The 15,816-nt window shown below is 37.9% G+C and overlaps 1 protein-coding gene across 3 annotated transcripts in view; it reads right to left on the reverse strand.

Annotated features, from left to right (window-relative positions):
• Positions 1-3,506: 3,506 nt before the first annotated feature.
• The window catches only part of bcar1 (BCAR1 scaffold protein, Cas family member), a 96,401-nt gene continuing 84,091 nt past the window's right edge, over positions 3,507-15,816 (reverse strand). For all 3 annotated transcript variants that reach the window (XM_065283178.2, XM_065283176.2, XM_065279078.2), the window contains 5 exons: positions 13,487-13,630; positions 9,511-9,621; positions 7,817-9,034; positions 5,747-5,830; positions 3,507-5,092 (listed from right to left, as the gene is read on the reverse strand). In XM_065283178.2, coding sequence (XP_065139250.1) covers positions 4,580-5,092; positions 5,747-5,830; positions 7,817-9,034; positions 9,511-9,621; positions 13,487-13,630 — 2,070 coding nt within the window. In that variant the 3' untranslated portion in view covers positions 3,507-4,579. The remainder of the gene's footprint in view (positions 5,093-5,746; positions 5,831-7,816; positions 9,035-9,510; positions 9,622-13,486; positions 13,631-15,816) is intronic.

Below are 15,816 nucleotides of genomic sequence, written 5' to 3' on the forward strand. Positions count from 1 at the left end.
GATTGTATGTTCATGTGTTTATTCATTTAACATAGTTTGTGGTATTTGGCATTAAAATTTGGTGTTTTGGTAAATTGATGAAATTGTAATTTAAACAAAAAAAATGCTTGTGTATGTGAAATATATGTACAAGCTACATCATTTATAGGTGTAATTGTCTCTGTATGATCAAGCACTATTATTAGACATACAACATTTTAATCCCCTTGCTGGTATATAATACATCTTATATCTCCTCATTTTCAAAAAGTATAATTCTTACTCAACTTTGTGGCATTGTCCCATAATTTGACCTCTCTAGATCACTGTTTGTTTTAGTTCTGTCCTTAAAAATCTGCTTGCTTAGTTTTGCAGAACAGTATATTCTGTTTTCTCTTTCTTTTACATTTATAAAAATTCAATGATGTTTAGTTGGTTGGTGGATGCCTGGTTAATAGGGAAAAAAATCAAATTAATGAAGTGACGAAAGGTACACATCAGTTCAATGTCTGCAGATATAGTTCAGGCTGGTCACATATGCAACAATACACAGTGCAACATAATGAATTGAGTATCTGTTTTTTTTTTTTTGCTTTAAGTGTGAATATGTTAGCCTTAATGGCATTTATAAACTAGTTTTTCATTGACATTAGTTGTTAATTTACATAAATGTTTAAAAACCTAGTGTCTCATTTCCACCAATATGTATCAACAATTTTTATGCACTTCTGCTTCTTCAGGCTGAGGTAAATTTAAGGCTATTGGCTGTTTTAAGGGGGAAAGGCCACTTATTATATACTTACATAATTAGAAGAATGTACAACACACAATGAGAAAGAAGTGTATAATATAATATAAATATAAAAGTGCTGTTGTTATAGGTGTGTAATGTTCTTTTAATCAGGACCGTCACTAGTGTGGATTTAAATGATAATAGAGAAAAATACAATTTGGTGAAAAAAGTTTTCCAAATATATTCTCCTATTCCCTTCGTTAATTTCGTTTAATCTGATCCGAACGAGTTTTTGAATTATTCAGTTCAGTCAGTAACAAACATCAGAGGTAACCAATGAAATTGTAAGTCCTACCTTCAACTTCTGAACTTAACCAATCAAAGTGAGGCAGCTGCTAAAGCTCGTGACGAAGTTTAAAGTGAACGTATATTTACATTTTATGCATTTTGGCAGATGCTTTTATCCAAAGCGATTTACAGTGCATACAAGGTATACATTTCTGACGTGTAATGATGACCAATGTATGGAAGCCCAATTGGAATTAGACCTGTGAATTTAACCCATACAGTGAGTAGTAAACGCACGCGGGCGCGCACGCACGCACGCACACACACACACACACACACACACACGGAGCAGTATGTTTAGGCAGCCAGCTATCACTGTAGCGCCCGGGGAGTAAAAGGGGGACAGCAAGGTGCTTTGGTGGGACTCGAACCGGGTTACATGCCCGACTAGCTAACCATTAGGCCATGACTGCCCTAAAAGGAAATCTCCCCGTCGGGGAATCGAACCCCGGTCTTCCGCGTGACAGGCGGAGATACTGTCCACTATACTAACGAGGAGTAAAGAACCATAGTAGAGCATGACACTAACTATTACTGACTGAGGGGTGTTGGGAGAGCGGTTGTATCTCAGTCTTTAGCGTTCTATACGATGTTCTTTAACAAGACGTTAAAGACCACTGTCAACATAGTGTATAGTCATATCTTCGCCCGATTTACTTTTGTGGAAACAGGATGACTAAGTTAGCGGGTACCGCTTCCAGTGTTGTCATGTCATTTTCGTGTTTCTGTACAGGTTGTGTCTAAGTCTGTTCCTCTATGTGTTTCTTATAGCGTTTTCATCACGTTAGTTAAAGATCTGAATTGGTTATACTAAAAAAAGTTCCTGTATATATTGCTTACTTTTATCTTTGGTTGCACAACATGGGTTGAGCGTGTCAATTGGTAAATTGTAGGCAGCATCAATCTAGCGTTTCCACTTTTTAAGACGAAAACCATAACTTATCGATTTTCGAAAAAGATGCACACGTCTCGTATCCAGTATTTTGCATTTTAATTACTGAAAACTGTTCTTTTTTAATATTTTAAAAACAATTTCAGTTTAACATCGCAAGAACCCAATTTTAATAGTTCAACTACGAACATGGCACAAAAAAGTGTATAGAGCTTTTAAACTTCTTTTGTTTATAACTGTTTAACTTTCATACATTTTTACATTTCAAGTATTCACAACATATAGTCTTCTTCTAATGACTAAAATTGCATTTCATGTTTTCTTTTTAAATATTTTAAAGATATATAGGCTAAACCGCCTTTGAATTGTACACAACATCCAAACACGACGATCGAAGGTCGCCGCCTAGTGGCAGACGTAATTAAATTTCAGTTTAATCGTAAATCCAAGTCAAGGCAAGAGCCTTTAATCTAAGTATGCATACTTATAAATTTACTTATCAGGAATCAATCGTTTTTAAAGGATTCAAGTGTTACTAATAAAGTTAAACATAAAAGGATTAATAATTTTCACCCTGCACAGTGTTTTAATTGGAAAACACTGAAATGCACCACTTCCGGTCAGCGTGTCAGGCGGTTAGTCGCACAAGTTTATTTTTAATGCATCCAAATGATCCGATAATTACGCACCAGCAGATGGTTGGCTGGCAGCCCATTTCTGACTCTCTTTCCGGTTTATCGGCCGTCATTTGTCATGTACAGTGGAGAGGTAACCACGCTGATTTTGATAAAGATGATTGGAAGACCGCATTAGGCCCGCCAGTTAAATAGCCCTGTTTTCTTGTCCTCTACCTTGTGGCCTTGATTCCACCATCATTTTCCTAACTACACCTGCCACGCCCACTTCCCACCGCTAACTTCATAAGCGCTGCGCAGACCAATCGACCAATGACATCGAATTACCGCGAGAGCTGTGCTTTCGAATTCCTCTCGCGGTACTTTGATGTTATAGGCCGATGAGTGTGTGCAGTCGTAGTAGTAGTGCTAAAGCATAAAGTAGTAATTTTCACGTTAAAACACCGTCCCTGTCGTATCATTAAAAACCTGATTAATAGCAAGTTGGACTGCAATTAATTTTTTTTTTTAATGAAAATATATTAAACATATATTTCCAGTTATGCAATTTACAGTAACATATCAATATCATTCAAATTCTTGAACACAGATTTGAGAACAGAATAACAGTACAACATATATCAGGTCACCGTTTGGCATAAATGCTTTTTCTTTTTTCAACTGGATAAGGTTTTGACTAAATGCACAACAACATGTTGTAATACTTAAAAAGTTTAATAAGTATCATTAAACTACTTTGTCTCACATATTCTTAATTTTAAAATACAACCAACAGGGAGCTAAAAGACAAATGTGAGGCAGGCGATTCAGGCTTATAGTGGGCACTCGGTTCACAACAGCTCTTTAAACAGATAAGTGACTATACCACATAGGCACTGGGTCAATGTAGTGCATCAGAGGAAGAGTTTCTCAGACAAAATGGTTTTCAGGTTTATTTTAAATATGACCACTGAAAGCCTCAGTCTATATGAATGTGAAAGGTAAGTTTCAAAAGGAGGGGAAAAGTTTTTTTTTGAAAGACCTGACCAAAAACTGTACAATAAATTTCCAGGATATACATGAAATCAAGGACCCTGTTGCCACAATGCACCTGTCCAGCAGGTAGTGACGCTATCAGCTTTATGATGAAGGACCGCCCATGACTGAATGTTTCCTCTTTTCTAGAACATAATCAGTTATAAAACAATGCCATAAGAAATGTTTTCAAATTATCGTAGGGCATGCCAAAGTGAAAATGGGAGGAACTGTATTAATTCATTCACTGAGGTTTAAAGCAGACTTCATAACAAAATAAAGTTTTCTTAAACAAGTGTTACAGATTTTTCAAATTCATTTGGATTATTTCTTCTCCACAACTTTAAATAACTTTACATTTGCAAATTCTGGTAAAAAAAAACTCATCTTAACCCAAGCATTAATGAAGCCTTAATAAAGAGAGGTCGGTCTCTTGCCACAATGACAGTCTCATAGTAAATATGAATTTCTATTATGTCTGCCAGTCAGCTTACTCCCAGCATGCCTTATAACCAGCAACAGCAAGAGGATAAACTTCAGCTTCCAGCAGGAACAACTCATTAAAAAAGCCTTCAATGCTGATGCTTGTTGAAAAATGGTTGTACTTTGACATACACGTTTAAAATTTTAAACACCTTTAGTCAACATCTCATAATAATAGGGATGACAATTATAACAATCAAAGCAATAATTACAGTATAGCTATAATAATGCATAATGTCTTAAAACTACTTTTTAGATATTTTCCTTTTTCTTTCTCCTCCCCTGATCAAAACAAAAACAAAAAAACACAAACATTCCTCCACCATCTGTGTTTGCCCATTACAGTATCCCCGACATACAGCAACTTAAATATTTACAATGATTCATTTACAACCAATGGCTCTGCCCATTAACAATTTTTGTCCTTATTGAAACAGGATATGTTTGTCCAAAGAGTTTTAACTGGCTCTGTGCTTGTACTGTCCCATGGCCCGTTCACATGGCCAGTAGCTGATTGAGTGCCATGCGAAACTGTTGGGTGCAGCCTCCAAGTTCCCGCACCCTCTCTGTCATGTCTCTCGCAGCGCCCGGTGAGGGATACTGCAGGGCTGCTGTTTTGGTGCTAACCACAATGTCTTTGAGCTTTTCGCAAAGCGTGTTGCTGTGCTGGGCCACCCTGGTGCGCACCTCGGGAGACTTGGCTTGCCTAGAGAGCGTATCCCCGATGAAAACCAGCTTGTGAGCGCTGAGAATGACGAACTTGCTGTGGGCGACAAAGATTTTGGGAGGCTGGTTGTTGTTGACGGAAGAGTAGAAAGCGTCAATAGCATTGGTGAGTGTGGTGATGTTGGCCTCGCTTTGCTCCATGTAGAAGAGAAGCAGCTGCCGGTCACCCATGCACAGCTTACTGCGTGGTGTCTGTGGGTAGTGAGTGGGCGGAGTCCAGGCTGAAATGTCATTGTTGATTGGCCGGGAGACCTCCTGCTCTAGTCTTTCAAACTGCTTCAGCTGTTTGAAACATGAGAAAACAATATTTAAGTTTTTTTAATAGATGAGTGTATATGTAGCTCAACTGGTAGAGCATTGCATTAGCAGTGTAAAGGTCTTAGGTTCACATACTGAAAATGTAGAGCTAAAAGCACTTTTAAGGGATCATTCACCCAAAAAAAGAAAATTTTGTCATAATTTTCTCATCCTTATGTTGTTCTAAACCTGTATGAATGTCTTATTTCTGATGAACAAAAAAGAAGATATTTTGAGAAATGATGGTATGCACACAGTTGATGGTACCCATTGAATTCCATTGTATTTGTTTTTCCTACTATTGAAGTCAGTGGTTACAATTAGTTGTATGCTTACAATCATTTATCTAAATATCTTCTTTTGTGTTTATTAGAAAAAAGAAATTCATACAGGTTTAAAACAACATGAGGATGAGTAAATGATGACAGAATTTTCATTTTTGGGTGAACTATCCTTTTAAGTTGCTTTGGATAAAAGCATCTGCCAAATGTAAATGTAGATGAGCAGTAATGAAGTATAAATCAACAATCAAATATGAATACTGGTATATTGTTGGTATATAACATTTATAACAGATTACAGATGCTCATGTGAATGTTTTTCCTAAATGTGGTTGCAAAGAAACTTCATTTATGATACCTGTTGCTGTTCCAGCAGGGTTTTTTGTTTGATGCTCCCTTTCTCCAAGAGTTGTCTCTGGTTCTTTTCAAACTCTTCTTTACCCTAAAACAGAAAGTACATCCATATTCAGTATCTTGATTCATTTTTTTATATGTGACCACAAAACATAAGTTGCAAGGGTATATTTGTATCAATAGCAACAATACATTGTATGGGTCAAAATTATTGTTTTTATATGCCAAAAATCATTAGGATATTTAGTGAAGTGTTCCATTAAGATATTTTATACATTTCCTACGTAAATATATAAAAATGTATATAATATTAGTAATATGTTTTGCTAAAAATTTAATTTGGACAACTATAAAGGTGATTTTCTCAATATTTAGATATTTTGCATCCTCAGATTCCAGATTTTCAAATAATTGTGTTGTCAGCCAAATATTGCCCTATCCTAACACACCATTCATCCATGGAAAGTAGGGTGGTCCTTATATTTCAACTTTTAAAAGTTAATGCTCTCACCCCACCAATGTTAGAAAAAAGTAATAAATAAATTGGGCAAAATTTTATCTATATTAATTAATATTTAGAGTTTGCTCAAGACCTTTGACGTTTAACACATTGGCGTATTATGTGATACTTTGTGCTAGCATGTATAATTGTTTAATAATATATACTTATGGCAGCAATGGACTTATTTGACCATGCTCCATGGAATTAAAACTCCTGTTTTAGTTGTGATATGTCTTTCAAAGCAAGAAAGCTTCAATGTGAATAAAGCACAATAGACAATATACACTGAGACAATGGCTGAAGCAATACGAAGCAAGTCCGCTATGGTTACTCGGATCAGAAGAGACTGAAATAACTGAAACAAGTTACCCTCCAAGAAGCAAGTTTTATGTGTGTTTTTAAGTGGTACAGTTTTCGCAAAAATATGTGATTTCAGAAATATTTAAATGCTTTGAGCAACCTCTAGGTATTATAGGAACAATTCATAATTTTGCACAGTGTGTTTTTATTGATATCCTAACACATTTAGGGCGTGAGAATTGAACATTTAAAAAAAATTGACCCCTTATAAGGACCACCATAATGGAAAGCTTATTTATTCAGCTTTAAAATAACGTATAAATCTCAATTTCAAAAAAATCGACCCTTTGTGGTCCAGGACAGTGGTTTTCAATCTTGTCCTAGGGGACCCACAGCTCTGCACATTTTGTATGTCTCCCTTAACTGACACACCCAGTTCTGTTCATGGATCTCTCCCTTAATGAGCTGATGATCTGAATCAGGTGTGTTAGATAAGGGAGACATGCAGGGCAGTGGGTCCCCTAGGACAAGATTGAAAACCACTGGTCCAGGGTCACATTTATCATTTGTACCCCACCTGGCACAATGTTTTTGTCACCCTTTACTATATCTATATTGCATTTTGTGCAGTTTTCCAGTAAGTCCATTAGGGGGCAGTATATCACAGTGGAACCCTTTTTAGCTGGGTAAAAGATTAAGAAATATCTGTGTGACTGAACTGAATTTATCTTAACTGAGTTGTTTTGTGAAAGTTTGACAGTACCACACAGTGAATGTGCAAGAGCTCGTGCCTAAGAAGGATGTATGGAAACTTTAAGGAATAGCAAGCCTAAATGTGCAATTGGAGTGATTGATGATAAAGCCTAAAGCTTGACACAATAGGGATTAAAGACAGAGTCCTAATTGGAAGAGCACAGAGACCATTGATCACACTGATGTTTGAGAAAATACACCTGGTTCCTCTTCTTACCTTTCACAAATGAACCAGATTACAAATGCACGTGTATGTTTTCAGGGGGGTTGCAGGTGTAGTTAGGTTGATCATTGCACTAGTCGACTTAACACAACTCAAAATATTAAATTTATTTTTACTATGTACTCGTGATGTAGACAGCAAAAATAATTCCCATGCAATCCCTCACCTAAAAGTAGTATAATGTTTTATAAATGAAAGCTTTTTAATTTATTGCAATATAGAAGTATTTATTTTTGGTTTCTAGGTGTACTCAATTATAAAATAACTTATCCCTAGAGTAAGAGTGTTTCTTGTACCTGTAAATGCACATAGTCATAGTCCTCCATCCAACCCTCCTCTGTCGTCTCATACGGCCTGTCTGGAGTTTCTTCCTCAGCTGTGAATTTCGGAGGGGAGGGGAGCGGACGACACTGGATGTTAGCCCGTTCGGGTATGCCCGACTGATAGGCTGAGATGTTGTTGTTGTTAGTCAGCTGACCCAGCGTGTCACCAGTGTGCGGTACGGGTGGCAGAGGCAGTTGCTGCTGTTTAGTTGTCCGTTTAAAGAGCAAAGAGGCGTTGCCATGGAGAAATGATGCCAACTGCTTGGTGTCATCAGGTAAGCCACGGGCACACATTACCAACCGGTCCAGGTCATCTCCACCGGTGCCTGCAGGGGCTGCCATCAGAGCTGCCGGGGACCAACCTATGGCGTCCAGTGCCTGATTGTGCTTCACCAGACCTTGAAAGGCCTCCTCCATCTTCTGCAACTGCTTGCCCAGCTTGGTCTGCAACGTGCGGTCGGTGGCCTGGGTGGCGTTGGCCACCGCGCCCCTTGAAAACTCCAGGAGGTCTCTGACGGCCATGCGAATGCGGTCAACGGCTTGTTTGATGGCAGGCAGGTTGGACTCCATCTGAGTGTGGCTACGCCAGTTCCCACTGATGAAAGACATGAGAATGGACACAGAGCTCTCCACAGCCTGCTGCAGACGAGACAACCGTTCCATAGCCTGGTCCAGATCCAGAAGCAGCAGGCGGCCGGGCCCAGTAGAGTCCCGTACCGGCACCATGTCCAGAGAAGATGTGGAAAGGTTACTGCGAGTGCTTCCTGTGCTGGACGCAGACAGTCGTTTAAAGCTGACCGTAAGCTCCTCGGTGGCCGCGGCATCACGCACCACCTGTGGAGGCACGTCGTAAACGTAGTCATTCGAATCTTCTCCCGCCGAGCGTTCACGAGGGAAATCGTACACATCCGCAGAGTGGTGCTCCTGTGGGCCGCCCTTACGCAAGCTGGCCGGAATGTCATAAATCTCCTGGCCTTCAGGCTGACGCTTTCCTGTTAGCTGAGGCGGAGGTACATCATAAACGTCTTCCGGTATGGAAGGCTCCAGACCTCCGGGGATCTGGGACATATAGGGCTGGTTCTGATTCTCAAGGCTCTTCATCTTAGCAAAGTGCGGAGGAACATCATATGTCTCCTCTCTGATTGGACCATCTGGAACATCTTTACTGACAGATGGGGGAATGTCATACACCTGTAAAGAGGAACAATGAGTTTACTTAAAAAAATGAGCCGTGTACATTTATAACAGAACTAGTTTAATTACACCAAAATGAAGACAAAGTTTTAGAGCACTGGAAGAGATTGTCACACATAAAATGTCTCTTATTATCTGATAGCTATAACTGCAATACAAGCTCTGAGAAATAGCATCAGTGTGATATCTGTGTAACAGCCTAAATCTCTTATATGATCTCTCCCTGTGAAACATTTCACACATTTGGGTTTGCTGATTTGTCATCATAGGGGTTTTTGAGAGGGGAGGATTTGGTTGAAGATGTATTTAGCTTTGTAGAAGAATCTGTGATGTTCCTTCAGGAAACGTAGTGCAGATTTCTCTAACCATCATGCTTAATAAAATGATATATATAATTACATATACAATACATAAGATGACAGAGTAATTGATTTTTATCAGTCCTATATGGAGAGACAAAGATAAAGTGTTACCGTTTGTTGGTACAGCAGCTGACTCTTGTCCAAACTTGGTGGCGTGTCATAGATCTCCTGTCCATCTCGGCTGGGCGGGCCTTTCATAGCCATAGGGGGAGTATCATACACCTGTGAGCAAGAGATAAAGTAGGGATAAATCAATAACAGAAACAAACATCTAAATAAATGGATTACAATGTTTCCTACGATCTATAATGTAATAAGTACACATTTAATGCTGTGAGATCTTAACTCTTTAAAAGACTCTTTAAAGGGACACTCCACTTTTTTTGAAAATATGTTCATTTTCCAGCTCCCCTAAAGTTAAACATTTGATTTTTATCGTTTTGGAATCCATTCACCCGATCTCCAGGTCTGGCTGTACCACTTTTAGCATAGCTTAGCATAATCCATTGAATCTAATTAGACCATTAGCATCGCGCTCAAAAATTACTAAAAGAGTTTGGATATTTTTCTCTTGTAGTTACATCGTGTACTAAGACTGACAGAAAATTAAAAGTTGTGATTTTCTAGGCAGATATGCCTAGAAACTATACTCTCATACCTGTGTAATAATTAAGGACTTTGTTGCTGTAACATGGCTGCAGGAGGCGCAATGATATTTCGCAGCAGCCGAAAATAGTCCCCTTAGTATCTTTCAACAGCAGGGGATTTTTTTCTGGCACTACGTAATATCATTAGTACGGTCTTATTACACGATATAACTACAGAAGAGTCAAGTTTTAAATAAAAAAGCGTGATGCTAATGGTCTAATCAGATTCAATGGATTATGCTAAGCTATGCTAAAAGTGCTAACGCCAGACGCGGAGATCAGCTGAATGGATTCTAAAACGGTAAGAATCAAATGTTTAACTCTAGGGAAGCTGGAAAATGAGCATATTTTCAAAACAAATTTAATGTCCCTTTAAATAAGCAGATAATAGCCATCAGCAGTTCTTGGCACTAAATTAAATAATGAAATCTGGATTGATTGTTTGTTTATTCTTTACGCCATTCCACCATCTATTGCTTTATTCATGGCAAGAACCATATACAAGTTAATCCACACAGGTTAACTGAAATCTGGATTAAAATTTGTGTTAGTTAAATGCATTTAACATGGCTACAGCATCGACTCGAGACTGTGCACTTCTTTCTGTTTTTCTATCACAGTTTCATTTATCTTATACTACAGGACTTCTAATTCTTCCCTAATGACCATCTTTTACATATTTTGGTCTTTTTCTCTGCTCATTCCTTCACTTCTGAGCATGTTGGAGCAAAACAGAGCAATTATGGAGACAGATGAATGGGGGTCTCTCTCTCTCACAAACAAACTCAGAGCTATGCATGCATGCTCATCATTTCAGTTTCAGAATGTGCTAAAAATGAGGTGTGACATCCCGTCCCACTGCTCGGATTGACCTGTGACAGATATAAACATCCAAAAGGTCTGCAGCTAAACTGGTACAAGCGAGAACAAAATAACCACTCGTGCTAACAAATACACACGCACAGGGCCAAAGCTTGAGAGATTACAGTAGCACAACCTAAGACAGGAACAGCTTGAGAAGATCAGCAGGGCTCTAGAGATGCTTCCCCTTTACCTCAATCTCCATTTCTTCTCTCTGCTACCTGTCTAACAGCTCATTTAGATGCTAACTACAGGTAAAAGTAAAGGAGGGTCTTCTTTAGTTAAGGTATTTAGTTAGATTTTACCCACACACACACACACACACACACACACACACACACACAGACATTATTAAATAGCCACACTTGCAGTGAAACCAACCAAATTTTCTTTCGTTTCAGAACACGCTATGAATAAAGTGTGACATCCTGTCCCGTTTCTCTGATAAACCCGTGGTTGCTTATATGAATATAATATCACACATAGATACACAACCCACAACACACACACACACAAAGACCCAAAGTTGTGTAAGCTTGAATATTAGCAAAGGATTAAAAGTAAAATCCTATAAATGTTTTACGGTGCTAGCAGTAAAAGCGTAAGTTTTCCACGACTGCATCTTATAGGGGTGAAATGAGGATGAGGAAATTCGGTTTAGACCGCCAGCAAGTCTAAACTTGCATGGCTGTATGTAACTGTGACATGCTTAAGGACTGGTAAATTAAAGTGCATAGTAACAGTTCTTATACATTTATAGTTCAAACCTGTGGTTTTTGAACTGAGGTGTTATGTGGTGTAATGACACAAACTTTATCTCATAGGTGTAGCTGTGAGACAGACTTGTTGAGCTACGTGATATCACAATTTTGGCACAGGAAACAAGCATGAACTATTTTATAAAGTTCAATATAACATACAGTTTTTATACAGTAAAACCTTTTTAATTATTGCAAAGAGCTCACGCTGATGACATCATTGTAAATTATAACAAAAAAAATCCGTTTTCTCATACAAAGCAAATATTTTCACACACAATGCATCTGGTAACTTAATCATTTAAAATGTAGTTATGTCTCTTTTTACACATCTAGATGAGTTAATGGGGTTGTGTGTGTGGTCTCAAACGTTTGTGAATAAACCAGGAGAATTCAACCAGGAGGCATCCAGGGAGGAGATACACGAAAGCCCTGGTTTAATAACCCAAAGTTTAAGTAAAAAAATGCTAAAGCAGCACCCCTAACGTGCACACCCTTAATCTGGCCTGTCTGCTGTTTCACACTTTTATCAGTGCTGCACAAATCACGCACACATATTCTTACACAAACACCCATTAGCATTAATAATGTTGCCCAAACAATGGGTCTCAATCTGTTGTGTATGTCCTCAGGAGAGCCTGCAGTCTGCCAGAGAAGAAGCCATGAATACCAAAATCTCTCATCGAACATCCATGAGGCTCTGTGCCAGGTCTGTCTGGGTGTCTTCATTGTGATGAATATTTTGAGAGATTTTGACGTGAGAAACAGTGGAAAATGCAGTGTGTGTTTTATGTTGAGCTTTTGTGCCTGCGCTGGTACTCTGAATAAATCCCACGCTGCATTGGTTTTGCTGGACACACTACTATATGATTAGTGTTGTGCCTTCACTCACCAGTTAAATTGCAGATTTTCAACCCACTTTGTATTGTTAATGATGTAAATTGTAAGGTAAATAAGAGTAAATAAAGTTTACTCCCTCCACGTTATGAATTTTAATATCTTCTGGTGACATTCTTCGTCCAGGCAATTGTTCACCTACATATACTACTGATAATAAATACAGCACTGTTTTCCATCCTTTTTGGTACCCATCAAGGCTCAAGTACTTTTTCAACGCCAACAAATTTTTATGAACGTGCCAAGATCTGTGCGGCCATGCGTTTCTCTCATTTTATTGCAGTCTTTGTATGGCTGCGCTGCAAGCTATATGTGTGCACTGGAATTGTGATGTCTGGGTATGCATGGCCTTAGTTGTGAGTCAGGCTTTGTCTCTCGCTGCCTTGTGTGGGTATGTGCGTGTACTGCAGTGTGCTACATGGAACGACTTATCTTGCTGACAGTACATTCTCATATATACACAATGCACACACATGCGTGCATACACAGCGTTCTTGGGATATCCAGCTACACACACACACACACACACGCACACACACAGTGCTGACCTTCTTTTTGAAATGCCTCCAGACAGTAAAATATCTACTTCCACTGAAAGAAATGCATGACCTCATCTAAAAATAGGCATGAAATCATGGAGCCAAAAGAAGTTGGAAAAAACTAAAGACAAAGGAAGCAAGCAAGCAAGAAAGAAAGAAGAAATTTTGTGAAGGATTTTAAATAATCATGTCTTCTATTATTAATAAAAGCAGCAGAGGATCGATGACCAGCGTCTAGCAGATTCAAAGATGACCACTTATCACTCACACACATCTCACATTTGCAGACTATCATTAGTCATTATTTTATTCACAAATGACTAGATATCAAACAATCAATCTGCAGGTTCTGATTTGGGTTCAGTTTTGTAAGGTTTATCTTTACCTGTTGGTTGTACTGGGTGCGGGTGGGTGGCACGTCATAGATGTCTTGGTTGGGTGGAAGGTGTCTGGGGACGTCATACTCATCCTGTTCATTTTTCCCTGTATCGTACACATACATCTGGCCAACCCGTGTAGGAACAACCACCTGAGATAAAAAAAAAAGGGAAAGAGAGAGAGGGTAAGATAATTGCATGGGTCTGTTTGAATTAATGACCCATTTTAGATTTGCTCTGGGCATTTTCTGAGATGAGTTAGCTCACAGAGACTATGGAGGCTAAAGACTCTTATTAGGCAAACTAAACTGCTACGATGGCGCCTTTACACCAGGTTAACAAAGCAGACACTTCTGGGGTCCTAAAGGTTCAGCGTGGGAACTTGGGCTGTCCTTTTGTTCGCCTGTTTACCTACTGTCGTACGCTTCGAAGATTGTGTCAACCTCACGAGCATGGGAAATGAAAACAAGCAACGACCCCATATTTATACAATGTCTGAGACATAATACCAATCACAACACACAAATCCATCGCAATGAGAGAAGCTATTCAGGGATGAGGAATGTCTGAACAACAGCGGCATCCTCAACTTTGTTATTGCATTTGCAGCTATAAGTATATTGGTTTCACTGAATTTTGTTTAATATGTGCCTTATGACATATTGTGGTCCAAAATCTAATATTTATTTATTTAAAATAGTGAGAGGTTACATTGAAAATCTGACATTTGTTTTAATAACAAATAAACAAATTGTTAATGAAAAGTATAAAAGAAAGAGAAGTTATGAGCTATTTCAGATTCTGTAATATTTCTAGTTCAATATTCAAATAAGCAAGTTTATGACAGTAACTTTTTTATACTAAAAGGCTGTAAATCATTGTTTCTTAGAAATATCTTGTGGACGGTCCAGATGAAATGTGTTTCAATCACATAGTTTTCATTATACCCTGGATGATGCCTGTAACAGATGATTTCTGGCCTTTACTCATAACACTGGAATAATGAGATTATTTGCCATTCCCATTCTCTCTCCATCAGTTTGCACCAGTCAGTGTCTACAGGAAAGCACCGTGCCAGCCTTCATTCGGGTGTCTTGCATGCTAAACAACAGAAACTCACAGCACGAATACACAATGGTCACAACAGAACGGTCTCTGAGTGTGAATGTTAGAACATGTCTAGGTCATATTTCACCAAAAAAAATCTAAAATAACAAATTACATTTAAGCCAGTTTGAATGAAAATATACTTTTTGCATTATTATTTTAATGACAATTAAATGATGATGGTAAAAAATCTTCTTCTCATTAAATTAATGTAATTTTCTGTCAGAAAAAAAAATGGTCAAAATATGTACCCTATCTGTGACTGGGGCTGTTCCCTTTCAAAAAGTACACATTTGTACTTACTAGTACCTCAGAGGTAGATACCTAAAACGTGCATATTGGTATCTCAAAGATACATATTGGTACCTCAAAGATACATATTAGTACCTCACCGATGCATATTAGTATCTCAAAGATACATATTGGTACATCAAAGATACATATTAGTACCTTACAGATACATATGAGTATCTCAAAGATGCATTTTGGTATCTCAAAGATACATATACTGAGATGCATACTAGTACCTCACAGATACATATTAGTATCTCAAAGATACATATTAGTATCTCAAAGATACATATTAGTATCTCAAAGACACATATTAGTATCTCAAAGACACATTTTGGTATCTCAAAGATACATATTAGTATCTCACCAATACATATTAGTATCTCAAAGATACATATTGGTACCTCAAAGATACATATTAGTACCTCACCGATACATATTAGTATCTCAAAGATACATATTGGTACATCAAAGATACATATTAGTACCTCACAGATACATATGAGTATCTCAAAGATGCATATTGGTATCTCAAAGATACATATACTGAGATGCATACTAGTACCTCAAAGATACATATTAGTACCTCACAGATACATATTAGTATCTCAAAGATACATTTTGGTATCTCAAAGATACATTTTGGTATCTCAAAGATACATATTAGCTCACAGATACATATTAGTATCTCAAAGATACATATTAGTATCTCAAAGACACATTTTGGTATCTCAAAGATACATATTAGTACCTCACAGATACATATTAGTATCTCAAAGATACATATTAGTATCTCAAAGATGCATATTGATACCTCAAAGATACATATTTGTATCTCAAAGATGCATATTTCTATCTAAAAGATACATATTAGTATCTTCAAGATACATATTAGTACCTCACAGATACATATTAGTATCTCAAAGATACATATTTGTAC

Source organism: Paramisgurnus dabryanus, chromosome 9 (assembly GCF_030506205.2).
Source record: "Paramisgurnus dabryanus chromosome 9, PD_genome_1.1, whole genome shotgun sequence".
NCBI classification, from domain to species: Eukaryota; Metazoa; Chordata; class Actinopteri; order Cypriniformes; family Cobitidae; genus Paramisgurnus; species Paramisgurnus dabryanus.